The following is a 14,477-nucleotide window of genomic DNA, read 5'->3' on the forward strand; positions in this document are numbered from 1 at the left end:
GTTCATAATAATTATTTTACGCAACATCTGTTGCAAAACTCTCACATACCCTAGCCTAACATACTATGGTCACAATAACAGCTGTTTTTAATTAGTAATCAAATGGAGGACATGGTTCTTTTTGCAACGATATCCACATATTTTGTGTCAAAAGCAGAAACATGATCTGCAAAAGATGTCTAACAAAGATAAGGCGGCATTCATTTTGCATTGCCCGCTGCCCAGATCTGTGCTTCCCAGAATCGCGGAATATGCCGCTCATTGCTTACCATCTTCAAGCTGCTTTTGTAGCTCCTCCAGCTCCTTCTGCAGCTCCACCTGCAGCTCGTGACATCTGCTGCTGCACTCCTCCAGCGGCCGATCCAACTCCTCCTCTGACCGAACGGTCCGGAATCTCTGCTCCAGTTCTTGTGACTCCTGTTGGTGTCTGCGCTCCATTTTGTTCCGCTGTGTTCGGAGTTTCCGCCCCAGGCCCGCCCACTGTGCGGCATGCTGCTGCTCCAGAACTGCTCGCTGTCTCCGCTGTCTCCGAGCCTGCGCTTTCCGCTGTCCTTTGGTCACCGATCTCTGCGGCTGCGGCTGTCCCTCGGTCGGCACGTTCACACCTCGAGAGTCCTCCTCGTGCTGCCGAAGGAGCTGTTCACGCTCCTCCTTTTGACGCGCCAGCAGGCTCTGCCGCTGATGGTCGTGTTCCTGCTCCTGAAGCTGTTTCTCTAACTTCTGTCTCAGCTGATGACGTCTCCTGCTGCACTCCTCCGTCAGCCGATCCAACTCCCCCGACCGGACGCTCGGGAGCCTCTCCTCCAGCTCTCGTGACTCTCTTTGATGTCTGAGCTCTAGCTCTTGCCACTGGTGCTGCAAGGTCTGTAGGAGACTTTCCCATTGCTTCTGGTGGGAGAGGTCCAGCTGCCTTATTTGGTCCTCAGTCGGCATGTTGATGCATCTGGTGTGCCCCCTGTGCTGCTGATGAAGCTCAATGCGCTCATCATAGTGACGTTCGGCCAGGTTCTGCCACTCCGTACCGTGTTTCTGCTCCAGATGCCGACGCTCCTCTTCATGCTCTTTGTCCATCCTCACTCTTTCTTCGTGACCTGGATCCTCCAGCTCCTGCCATAGCTGCTGATGTTGTAGTTCCAGCTCCTTCCACCGCTGCTGATGTTGCTGTTCAATCTGCCGCCACCTCTGCCCGTGTGGGTGAGGAGCATCCTCTGATGGCTGCTCCTCCTCATCGCAGTGCTGCTCCTCGTCTTCGACCCCTCCGTCGCGGTCACTCTGCGGCGAGTCTGGAACACAGCAGGCCAGGCAGAAGTCACACGCTGGGAGGAAGGTCGATAGGCGACCGAAACGTAAGAAAACTAGATCACTATTCACAATGCAAGCTAAGAGACATTTTGTAATGTCACGTCATTTTCATCATGGCGAAGTAGTACCAAAATCTAGTTACGTCGTTCAGCATGTCTTCTATGCAAGAACGATTTGTTGATTGTTCAAATAATGAGTACAGCATCGTGCCTCACAATGATAACGTAACAAATAAGACACTGTTAACACTCGCGGTATTGTATATGACTGAAATTATTCAGTATGGGCGTCATTACTATCGCCCTCTAGCCCATGCTGTTGGATATAAACACAGGACGGCAGTTGGTGCACAGGGTACTTAGAGTGGAAGGGGTCAGTTTTTTTTTACCCTCGCCAGCACATGCCATTTTTCCATCCTAGAACGCATTACGCATATGGGTTGCCACCCCCACCCCGCACCATTTCATTCCTGCTGGAGGTAAAGCTTCGCGGTTAGGACCAATATATTCTTTGGGAAAGTACAAGTCCAATGGTTTCCAGTTCTACCTCATTGTGTCAGTCTTTGACATTCCAGGTCAGGTCAAACTAAAAAATGTTGCTGTTTGAGGTCACCGTTGGATAATCAAGTGCGGTGCCCATCATACACCGATGACGCTGCAGTATTGGTGCCAAGCCAGCTAGAACAGCTCGTTGTCACACTATCCGACTAGGTTTTTGCTGGCTGTGGTCATTTCAGTTCAAGTTAGGTCAAGGTAAATGATGTGTTTGTATGTCTGTGTGTGTCTGTGTATATGTGTGCACCAATTGGTTTGTGTGTCCCTATTACATGAGATCATGAACTGAGAAGCTTTTATCAAAAATGCAGACAAGGAAACTTCATTAACCCGCGCCCGGCTGGGGGTCCTGGATTTCCACGCCCTGCTGGAGGGGGGGGGTGTTTGAACACCCCCCCTTGTAACTCGGCTCCTAGGCCACGTAGCGATACGCGGAAGGCGGCGTTCGAAAGAGCGCCAAAAATAATTACGAAATCACTTCGGTTAATTTTTTGGTCAGGTCAAAGGTCAGGTCACCAGAGGTCATTGAAGGCAAAATTTTGCCGATTTCCAGTCAAATGTCGAAAATTTCCAAGAAGCCAACGCATAACTCGGGAACCAATAAAGCTACAGCGCCGCGGAAAAGCGCATTCGATAGCCCAATTAACGCCCTTTCTGATTAATTCTCTCAGATTTGATCTAACGTCAACGGTTTTGCCTGCAGGGGGCAAAAACTGCAAAAATAGCCGATTTTTTCGAAAACAGTTTTTTTTTTGCAATAACCTTTGACCCAAGCCTTGTACGAGCTTACTTTTACCGGCATCGTGTTCCTCTCGTCAAGACGCATCGAATGAACTATAACTTGACCTTGAAAGGTCAACTTGAATATTTGACCTCAGGTCAAGGTCATGACCTGACCGGAAAGGGTCATGTTGCATATCAGTCGATCCGTATCGTCGAGCTGAACACATTTAAGGCGTTTTCATCGCTCTAGCATGCCTCTATCAAAAGTTATTTGCGAAAAACTGTTAGATACCGTTCGTGACCTAAGATGACCTCAGGGCATAAACAAGGGTCACGGACACCATTTTCATGTTCTGTGTGTCTAAAACACTTGTAATTCGGTGTTTGGGAGTGTTTATAATGTCTTCCGTCCAAAAAAGGCGCATTTCAATTTTCTCCCATTGACTTATAATGGGGAGGTCACAAAATTGACCTGACCTTAGGTCATCGATGTCAAAATTCTGAGATATACATTTTGTACATGCTATTGCTCTAAGCAATCGCTGAAAGTTTCAAAGCGATCGGTCACTCGGTGTAGCTATGACAGACATTGAAACTTTTTATGAGGTGAGGTCACTTCAAGTGACCTGGTGACCTGACCTTGAATGACCTTGGTCTGAAATTTTTACAACATGTGTAGAATTGATGTATGATAAGGTGTACCAAAAACGGCGGCGCTCCGCGCCGCCGTTTTTGAGATATTCGCGAAAAACCACAAGGGGGGGGGGTGTTCAAACCCCCCCAGCAGGGCGCGGGTTAAAGGTAAATTCAGCTTGCCTAAAACGAATTGCTTTTAGATGGCCTAAGGTTGACCTTGACCCTCACCCTGACATCTGTACCTACATAGTCAAACAACATGTTCCGCATGATAGGTTGGAGGTAAGACCGGTAAAAGCCGAAATCAAGGTGTCTAAAGCTCACAAGATCCATAGCCAACGCATGATATTGGGTATTGGTCATTTGGGTCATGACATGACATGAAAAACGAGGTCATATCTCCGAAACCAAAAAAACAGAAACTGATCACAAAAGTAGTTACTAGGAAGGCTTTCTATGGGTAATCCATTTTTATTTAGTTCCTCGTTATATGTGCAAGAAGTGTAAGTCTGAATGGGGAGAGGGGGGGGGGGGCATACTCCTACTGAATGCCATCCCAGGCTCCTGTCGGGGAGGGGGGTGGCATATGACCCTATATGCCCCCCCCCTTGGATCTGCAAGTGATATTTCATATACAAATGGTGTAAAATTAACCCCACTCCACATCAACATATAACAAAAAACAGGTAAGTTTGTGGGTGGATAGTGAATCACCGAAAAGGGAAGTCCCCCCCCCGGGCCAATGCGACATGCGAACTGTGAACTCTGCATCCTTCACAATCTTAGATCCCGGTATGGCGGGAAACTCGGCCAATTGGAATGCCCAGATTGGTTGTCATGACAACGGTTGCCTGGCAACGGCTTGTATCGGGGAGCGGAGGGAGGGAGCGGATGGAAATGCCGGCGAAAACGGATTCTTGTGTGTTCATTTGGCATCAGCTCTAAATAGGTATAAGAAGATGTGAAGGTGATTGAGAGCGAAGATCAGAAAGACGGCCTTCAGGAATTTGGGACACAACTCGGTCACGATACGACATACGTAAACAGTAAAGTAGATACTCGAAAATATTATATAGCTTCATTCATCCCTAGTAATAATATTAAATTAGGTATAGGTGTAAGTTTCATGGAATAGGTATGAGTGACACAATTGTTCTTATCTTAATGTTTTATTGCATTTTGTGATATTTTTTATTTTTCGCCTTAGATTCTGTTGCCATAGTGACCGCTCGTCCAAGTAGGAAGGTACTTTTTGTTACAAAAAAGCAAGACTTCTATTTCGTCATGACAGAGGGTAAGCTATCTACATAGGCGTGGGGGTATCGGTAACCAGAGCTGGGCGCGTTCCTCGATTTTCGGTAGTGCGTTAGCGTTCCTGCGTTCCTCCGGCCGCGGTTAGTGCGTTCCTGGAATAGCGTTCCTCAAATTTTTTCGCTCGGTGCGTTAGCGTTCCTGCGTTCCTGCGTTCCTCCCTCAAAAATACCGCCGAACCACGCGGCGCGGGCCCAACCAAACACGGGGCGAATCGATCACAGAATGCCCAGAATGGCGACGTGGGGCAGAAAAGCAACTCGACATCTCTTTTCCGAATCGAATATCTGAAATACGTTTTACCAATATCATCCGTAGGGTTTTCAACAAAAATACGACCTGCTTAAAATTAATAGTTAAGTTAAAAGATGTATCTTAGTAAAAGTTATCATATTTACTTTACACATTTAATGCCTGAAACTGAATCGAATAGTAAACATCACCACTAAAAATATTTACACATTTAATGCCTGAAACCGAATCGAATAGTAAACATCACCACTAAATCTAAGCAAGCCTTCCTCGATTCGACCGACAAGTGGCGCCTCTACCGGCAAACACACGTACTCGAGATTCAAACATTTGACACAGAGTTCATTGGCAGCAATATAATTTTTCGGGTGGTTCCGCAAGAACGCAGGAACGCTTCAAAATTTCGGGTGGTGCGTTCCTCTTACTTGCGTTCCTTTGAAAAACTTTGCGTTCCTGCGTTCTTGCGTTCCTAAAAAGGGCGGTGCGTACGTACGGAAGAACGCAGGAACGCACTAAAGGAACGCACTTGCCCAGCTCTGTCGGTAACCCTGGCGTCACCGGTAGTGTTTTCGTTCAAGGCTAAGGTTTCCTGTATTAGGCTGCCGTGCCAAGCCGAAGCATGCTGTGACGTCACTGGGTAAGAGAAGATAACGTACCACGCTATCGACTATCGACTGAGACTCAGATAGACTCAGACCGACTCAAACTACTCAGACCGAATCAACCGACTCAAATCGATTCCGATCGACTCAGACAGACTTAGAACGACTCAAACCGACTCAGGTAGACTCAAACTGACTCGACCGACTCAAATCGATTCAGATCGACTCAGACCGACTCAGATAGACTCAGACAAGGGCGCACACAAGGGGGGGGCACACGGGCCCGTGCCCCCCCCATTCGAGTTGGGGGGGGCCCAACTCGAAGGAAGGGGCCCATTTGAGGCGGCCGAAGGCCGCCTCAAATGGGCCTCTAACTAATCCTTAGACCACCGAAGACCGTGTACAAAGGGCCCTCAAATGGCCTTAAAGGGCCCTCAAATGGCCTTAAAGGGCCCTCAGATGGTCTCAAAAGGCCCTCAGATGGCCTCGAAGGGCCCTCAGATAGCGTCATAGGACCCTCATCTGGTGTCAAAGGGCCCTCAGATGGCCTTAAGGAACCCTCAGATGACCTCAAAGGACTCTCAGATGGCCTTAAAGGGCCCTCAGATAGCCTCAAAGGGCCCTCAGCTAACGTCAAACGGACGTCAGAAGGCCTTAAAGGGTGTCAAAGGTCCCTGAGCTGGCGTCAGAGGGCCATGCCCTTGCGTCGAACGGCTCTCCGAAGACTCTAAAGAGTCCTTTGCTGGTGACAGAGGGCCCCCAGCTGGTGCCAGATGGCCCCCAGCTGGCGCCAAATGGCCATCAGAAGATCTCAAACGGTCCTCAGCTGGCGTCAAGCGGCCCTCAAAAAGCCTCAAGGGGCCCTTAGAAAACCCCAAGGGGCCCTTAGAAGACCTCAAGGGCCCTCAGAAGGCCTTAAATAGCGTCAAAGGGCCTTGAGCTAGCGTCAGAGGGCTCCCCAGCTAATGCCAGAGGGCCCTGAGCTAGCGTCAAACTTAAAGTGCCCTTAGCTGGTGTCAGAGGGCCCCAGTTGGTGTCAGAGGGTCATCCATTGGCGTCTAATGGCCATCAGAAGGCCCAAAAACACGATCCTCAGCTGGCGTCCAACGGTCCTCAGCTGACGTCAAGAGGCCCTCAAAAGGCCTCAAAGGCCCCTCGACTGCTCAAAGGGCCCTTAGAAGGCCTCAATGGGAACTCAAGAGACGTTAAACAGCCCTCAAAAGGCTTGAAAGGGCCCCCTGCTGATGGCAAAGGGCTCGCACCTGAGTCAATAAGAGCCTTGTCAAAAAACGGACCTGAGAAACCTTGCCGGCCCTTCTGCGGGACTCCTACACTTACCTGAGTGGCCCCCGTTTACTGAGGGGCCCTGGTTATTGATGGGGTTCCTCGTTACTTAACGCCTGGTTACCAGAGGGGCCCATGGTTACCTGGTGGGCCCCTGATCAACTGAAAACCCCTGGTCATCTGAAACGCCCCTGATTACCTAAAGGGCCCCTAATCACTTGGATTCAGTGACATAGCAAGGGAGCGAGGGGGTACGTGCCCGTTCTCGGGTTTAGGGTTCCTTCAAAACCGAGGGGCCCTGCGGCGCCAGTTGGTAGCAGAGGGTTCGCGCTGGCCGCACTTCAACTCGGAAGGACACCACAGGGCTTGTGGGGGCACGTTATTGGCTCCTATGTAGCCACAATTATCTTCATAAAGGCCCAATGCCGGTTTCTGAGAGACCTCGCCGGCCGCTCAGGGCCCTAGTAACGGCCAACGAGGGATTGGCTGCTATGGCTCCACATCCGTCTGTGATAGACACACGGTCCACACCAGTGTTTCTAAAGGCACCCACAACGGCAACTGCGAGGCCCCTCGCCCCACCTCCAAGGGACCCCCACCAGCGCATCTTAAGGGCCCACATCGGCGGCTCTGAGAGTCCCCACACCGACGCCTCTGAGGGCCACGTACCAGTGACTCTGAGGGCCTCTTACCAGCCTCCGAGTGTCCTTGGCAGCCTATGACGGGCCACTTTCCACTTGCAGGCCATTTTGCAGGGCCACACACATGCCAATGATGGCCCCACCAGTGTCTCTAAGCCCTAAGACCCCGCAACGGCGCCTGTGAGGACCCAACACCAGCGCATCTGACGGCCTTTCACTGGCACCTCTGAGCGCGCCACACACCGGTGACTCTGAGGAGCTCGCTCGCTTCGCTCGCTCGTAAAATACCATGTAAATTAGGCATTAGTGTACATTAGGCACACTCCTCGGGCATAAATGATACTTTTGCTTGCCGATTTTCCACATTTTCTCATGCAAAGACCGTTTTAAAGAGACCCGTCTGCCAGTGAGACTGGACCCACCGTGCCTTCCTCCTCCCATCGAAAGGTCCTGGATACATCCTTGCCTGAGCTGACCCCGGGCCACCGGGTGACTCGCGGGCCCGGGGTCCGCGAAAAAAAAACATGTTAAAAAAACATGCTAGCGTAAAAATATATATGTTTTGAAAATTAAGCTGGTACCGAAATAATTGTTTTACCTACCATGCATTGACAAACCAATTGCTCAAGCTTCAAACCAACCGAAATATAGCCCCGTGGGCCGTATTTTTTTTTGGGGGGGGGGCCCTTCGGCATGGGGGCCCAGTTCGAAGGTCGTGCCCCCCCCCATTCAAAAATCCTGTGTGCGCGCCTGGACTCAGAACAACTCAAACTGACTCAGACCGAATCAACCGACTCAAATCGATTCCGATCGACTCAGACAGACTCAGTCTCAGAACGACTCAAACCGACTCAAGCAGACTCAAACTGACTCGACCGACTCAAACCGATTCAGATCGACTCAGACCGACTCAGATAGACTCAGAGCGACTCAAACTGACTCAGACCGAATCAACCGACTCAAATCGATTCCGATCGACTCAGACAGACTTAGAACGACTCAAACCGACTCAAGCAGACTCTAACTGACTCGACCGACTCATACCGATTCAGATAGACTCAGACCGACTCAGATAGACTCAGAACGACTCAAACTGACTCAGACCGAATCAACCGACTCAAATCGATTCCGATCGACTCAGACAGACTCAGAACGACTCAAACCGACTCAGGTAGACTCAAACTGACTCGACCGACTCAAATCGATTCAGATCGACTCAGACCGACTAAGATAGACTCAGAACAACTAAAACTGACTCAGAACGAATCAACCGACTCAAATCGATTCCGATCGACTCAAACAGACTCGGAACGACTCAGACAGCCTCAGGCAGACTCAAACAGACTCAAACTGACTCGACCGACTCAAACCAATTCAGATCGACTCAGACCGACTCATCTAGACCAGAACGACTCAAACTGACAGACCGACTCAACCGACTCAAACCGATTTAGACAGACTCAGACAGACCCATCGGTTTGACCTGAATCATCAGACCTGAATCGGTTTGAGTCAGTCGAGGCTGTTTGAGTGTGCCTGAGTCGGTTTGAATCTGCCTGTTCTGAGTCGTTCTGAGTCTGTCTGAGTCGATCGGAATCGAATTGAGTTGGTTGAGTCGGTCTGAGTCAGTTCGAGTCGTTTTGAGTCTATCTGAGTCGGTCTGAGTCGATCTGAATCGGTCTGGGTCTGCCTGAGTCGGTTTGAGTATGCCTGAGTTGGTTTGAGTCTGCCTGAGTCTGTCTGAGTCGTTCTGAGTCTGTGTGAGTCGTTCTGAGTCTGTCTGAGTCGATCGGAACGATTTGAGTCGGTTGAGTTGTTCTGAGCCAGTTTGAGTCGTTCAGAGTCTATTTGAGTCGGTCTAAGTCTATCTGAATCGGCCTGAGTCTGCCTGAGCCTGTCTGAGTCGTTCTGAGTCTGTCTGAGTCGATCGGAATCGATTTGAGTCAATCAGATGCGATTTGAGTCGGTTGAGTCGGTCTGAGTTAGTTTGAGTCGGTCTGAGTCGATCTGAATCGGTTTGAGTCGGTTGAGTCAGCCTAAGTCGGTTTGAGTCTGCCTTAGTCGTTCAGAGTCTGTCGGAGTCAATCGGAATCGATTTGAGTCGGTTGAGCCGGTCTGAGTCAGTTTGAGTCGTTCTGAGTCTGACTGAGTCGATCGGAATCGGTTTGAGTCGGTCGAGTCAATTTGAGTCTGTCTGAGTCGGTCTGAGTCTATCTGAGTCTCAGTCGATACTGATGGCGTGGTACGTTATCTTCTCTTACCCAGTGACGTCACAGCATGCTTCGGCTTGGCACGGCAGGCTAATACAAGAAACCTTAGCCTTGAACGAAAACACTACCGGTGACGCCAGGCGGCCAGGGTTACCGATACCGGCGTGGGAACCCGCGCAGTGGGAGGGGGCAGTTGGGCAGCTTGCCCCACAATTCTGGGGGCGTGTGGGCGGTGCCGCGGTGCCCCCACAACTTTGAGACTGAATATCGCACTTTGTATGCAAATGTTTTCTTTTTTTGTTGAAAGGGTAAAAGGATGAGAAATAAGTGGCCAAAAAACGATGAGAAAACTAGATTTCGGGGTACCCTAGGTTGACCTCTATTATAGGGTGCACCACCCCCCCCCCCCCCCCAGTCTGAAAGTAGTTCACACGCCCTGGCTATCCAAATGATTCGTATAGCCCACGCCCCGTGGGCCGTAGGGCTATCGCCGGACAATGCTTCATTGCCACCCGTAGGGGGGGGGGGGGCTGTTTCGCCCCTGAACCCTCGCCGGTCCTATAGGTCCGGCGAGTGTTGGTTTTCTACATTTTCGCCCGCCGAAGGGCCGGTGTTATGCCTACCTATTCGCCTGCCGCCGGTGTTACGACCTCCCTCGCCGTTTCGACCCTGATAGGCTGATGGAGCTAGAGCGCCGCGGAGAGAACGAGCGTTTGTGCCGTTACGAGGCACATCGACTGGAAGGTCTCAGGTGAGCCGGTGACCTCTGAGGTCAGGTCAAGTGACCCGGGCACGGGTTCAGTTTTTTCATTAATATTTTCGAAAAAAACGGTCGCAGAACCGCGATTTTGGCATCATCGTCCTCGCATCGCTCAGGCGAGTCGAATCGTATACTTTTTGTTCGGGTAAGGTTAATTTAAGGTGCTCACCTCGGGTCAAGGTCAGGTCAGCGCCCCATTGAGTCCATTGGTGGTTTTCCCGGCTCGCTAGGTCCATTTGACCGAGAGTTATTTACGAAAAACCCTTATGACCCAAGTGACGCCATAAATAATAAAAATGTGGGGGGGGGGGGGCGGCACCCAACACCTAATAGTTTTTTTTTTTGCCGAAAACGGGGCGATAGAGAGCTGAATCTTGTGTTACGTGACCTTTGATCCAAGCCGCATTTTGTGACACCAACTGCATTTTCGCGTCACATCAGATCACGTCATAATTGAACCTCTGCACGATCGTCAGATGTCGCAACTTCACAACGCTCTCAGTGCCAGAGGAGCTTTCACAGGGGGATGGAACTTACAAGACCTATGCAGTATCCTCCAGAGGTCTCAAATCTTGTATATCGGATCTTTTTTTAACACTCGCACCGACGGGGGTCTGCGCCAACTTCGTAACGACGGGGGGGGGGCGGATGACCTCCCCCCACCTGAGATCTCGAGAACGAAGCAAGATAGCGACAAGCGGTAAACGGCATCGGATACGGACGGACAAGGTCTACAATTTTTACGAAGGTCATTTTTAGGTCAGGTCAAAGATGACGTTACAAGGGTCAAAAAAAGTCAAAATGGCGGCGCAAGATATGGAGAGTTTTTCTCGAATAACTTTCGAATTAGTCCAGATAGGAACAAACTAAGGGCATCATCGTGATCCTTTCGTCAATCCGCATCGAATGATATATATGTTGACCTCAAAAGGTCAAGGTCAAAGGTTGACCTCAGGTCACGTGACCTCGAGGTCATCATGTATATTATTCGATGCGTCTTGACGAGCTGAACACAATGAGACCATCCGCACGGCTGTATCTTGTTCCTGTACGGAGTTATTGGCAAAAAACCGCTGGTGACCTTTGACGACGTCACATGACCTTACAGCTCTGCCCAACAGCAAAACTGACCTCAAGGTAGTGAAGGTTGATCGTATATGAAGTCGTGCATGGTATATGGGGCCATTCAGACCCATTTTAGTGGTAAAAACAGGGAGTTGATTTTTCCCCCATTTACTTATAACCCGCGAGTTGCTGGGGGGGGGGGGGGCGTTAAACGCCCCCACTTTTTTCGCCGGGCCATAGCATAAAAACGGCGCGCCGCAGGCGCGCCAAATTTTAGGTACCTGTAGGGAATAGATTGAAGTTTATTGTGACAAAGTTTCAAAAAATCGGTCGGAAATTTTTGAGATCGAGGTTTTAGTGACGTCATGATTTCTGAGTTTTTGACCAAAAACGGCATATGTTCAAAAAATCATATAAAATCACAGAATAGACATACAGACATGCCGTAAACGCCATTAGATTGGCAATACCATGAGCCATCAAATGACTTATCTTCGATTGTTGATTATCGTTCCGCATTTTCCAAAATCTTGAACTGAACCTTGGCAATTTCTCGTGAGTACTCTACGACCATGATACATGCATTTCTTAAATTGAACTTTTTTAGCCAAACACGTACACATATGATAAAATGAATGTCACCATCGTGTTCTACGCCCCAAATTACCCATAAAACATGTGTCACAGGCTGCGAATATCAGTTTTGATTTTCGGGGATATGTGCCTACCCGGTCGACCTGACCTTGACCCTGACCTATGCTTAACCCTCGCCCGCACATGCCATTTTCCCATCCTAGAACGCACATGGGGGGGGGGGTGGTTGCCACCCCCCCTGCGCCATTTCGTTCCTGTTGGAGATAGAGCTTAGCGGTAAAGACCAAAAAGATTCTTTGGGAAGAGACGAATCCAATGATACCCAGTTTTACCTTCTCAGGTCACTCATTGACCTTCCAGGTCAGGTCAAACTAAAAAATGTTGCTGTTTTGGGTCACCGTTGGATATCAAGTGCGCTGCTTGTCATATACCGATTACGATGCCGTTTTCTGGTGCCAGGCCAGCTATAACCTCTTTGTCACACTACCCGACCAGGTTTTTGCTGCTGAGGTCATTTCAGGTCAAGTTAGGTCAAGGTCAATTATATGTGTTTGTATGTCTGTGTGTGTCTCTGTGTATACTGATGTGTGCACCGATTGTTTATGTGTCCATATTACATGAAATCATGATCTGAGAAGCTTTTACCAAAAATGCAGTCAAAAAACTTCACAAAAAGTAAATTCCGCTAGCCTAAAACGCAATTATCTTAGATGACCTAGGTTGACCTTGACCTTGACCTTGACATCTGTACATCGTCGAACAACATGTTCCATGATAGGTGGGAGGTAAGACTGGCAAGAAAGGCCGAAATCAAGGTGTCAAAAGCTCACAAGGCTCATAGCCAACGCAAGATGTTGAGAATTGGCCATTTGGGCCATGACATGACCTGAAAAACAAGGTCATATCTCCGAAACCAAAAACCACAGAAACTTGAAATTTTCAGTGGACATCAAGAAAGGATAGAGGAGAAGCTATACGAAAAATCAGCTTTCTAGCTCTAAAAATGTTGAGTGCAGAGCAGAAAGACTACCTGGAGGGGGGGGGGGGGGTGGCAACCACCCCCCCCATGTGCGGGCGAGGGTTAACTGACCCCTACATGGAGCTGACACCTTTTAGGCCTTATATGATGCATTGTGTTTTGACAGAGTTTATGACGAGAGGCGCCCATTGCGAAGTCCTGAAGTCCATGCTACTGAAAGCCCGATTTCAGGTGTTTGACCTGACCTTGACCCGACCTGTGACCTCAAAATTCAACTTTAAAGTACTCATCTGAAGCGTCTCGTCGCGTTCTTTCGTTTGCCGCCTCGTGCGTTTCGCTGCGCCTATTGGTTCTCGAGTTATCGGCTGGGGGCGTTTAACGCCCCCCCTCCCAGCAAACGGTGGGTGGCGAAATACCCCAGCAACTGCCGGGATAATGGGGAGGTCGCGAAATTGACCTGACCTTAGGTCACCAATATCAAAATTCCGAGACATAAAAATTGTAGCTACTAATGACCTTATAACATCCTGCGACATTCAAAGGCCTCCGACATCTACTGTAGCTCTGGTACGGTGACAAAGTTGCAAAAAAGTGACTTGAGGTTGGGCCATTTAAAGTGATCTGGTGACCTGACCTTAAAAGTTAGGAGGTTCAAACTTGCACACCATGTGTAAAATTAATGAGAGAATAGTCGTACCAAATTTCGCTGCGCAACGCGCTGCGGTTTTCCCGCTATTTGCGAAAAAACCTCAGGGAGGCGGATATCCGCCCCCCGTCGGTGCGCGTGTTAAGGTGATTAAAACCCACGAGCCGCTGGGCGGGGGGCATAAAGTTGCCCCCCACCCTTTACGTTTTGTGAAATATCTCCGAAACCTGATGAGCTACGAACGTGAAACTTGGCATAGCTTCAAATGAATACCTAGGCAATGTTTGAGGAAAGTTTGGTGGTTGTAGCACCTAAGATGACGTCACAGTGACGTCATAAAGTTTTGTCGTTTTCCGATATGGACCGTTTCTGATGACGCTGAGCATGAAACTCAACTGTAAATGAACTAGACAGCACCTGCTGTCATCCTAAAACATCTAACTACACTTCCATCTAGTTTCTGACCAATAATCGACCCTTTATATTCGGTCTCATATATCTGATGTATCGTGAGGAATGTGAGAGTCGCAAATCTATAATTCCACTTATGACGTCACTGTGACGTCATTCCGAATGGGATCGACACCAAGTTTGGACACCACCTCGGCTAGGTATTCAGGAAGATGTGTGCAAAGTTTCGCTTCTCTATCTCTTCGCGTTGCGACGATATTGTCGCAGAAGTAAAGGGGGGCAACTATATGCCCCCCCCCCAGCGGCCGGCGCGCGGCGGGTGGCGCGGAGGCCCAGCGGCCGCCGGGTTAAGGTGATTAACCCGCGCCCTGCTGGGGGGGTGTTTGAACACCCCCCCTTGTGGTTTTTCGCGAATATCTCAAAAACGGCGGCGCGGAGCGCCGCCGTTTTTGGTACACCTTATCATACATCAATTCTACACATTTTGTAAAAATTTCAGACCAAGGT

General features: G+C 49.5%; 1 protein-coding gene across 1 annotated transcript in view; it reads right to left on the reverse strand.

Moving 5' to 3' along the window:
• Nucleotides 1-258: 258 nt before the first annotated feature.
• LOC122383973 overlaps nucleotides 259-14,477 on the reverse strand; it is a 40,006-nt gene continuing 25,787 nt past the window's right edge. The window contains exon 2 of the mRNA XM_043370878.1: nucleotides 259-1,283. Within this exon, the coding sequence (XP_043226813.1) occupies nucleotides 259-1,283 (1,025 nt within the window). The remainder of the gene's footprint in view (nucleotides 1,284-14,477) is intronic.

Source organism: Amphibalanus amphitrite, unplaced genomic scaffold (genome assembly GCF_019059575.1).
Source record: "Amphibalanus amphitrite isolate SeventyFive unplaced genomic scaffold, NRLGWU_Aamphi_draft 000178F_arrow, whole genome shotgun sequence".
Taxonomy (NCBI): domain Eukaryota; kingdom Metazoa; phylum Arthropoda; class Thecostraca; order Balanomorpha; family Balanidae; genus Amphibalanus; species Amphibalanus amphitrite.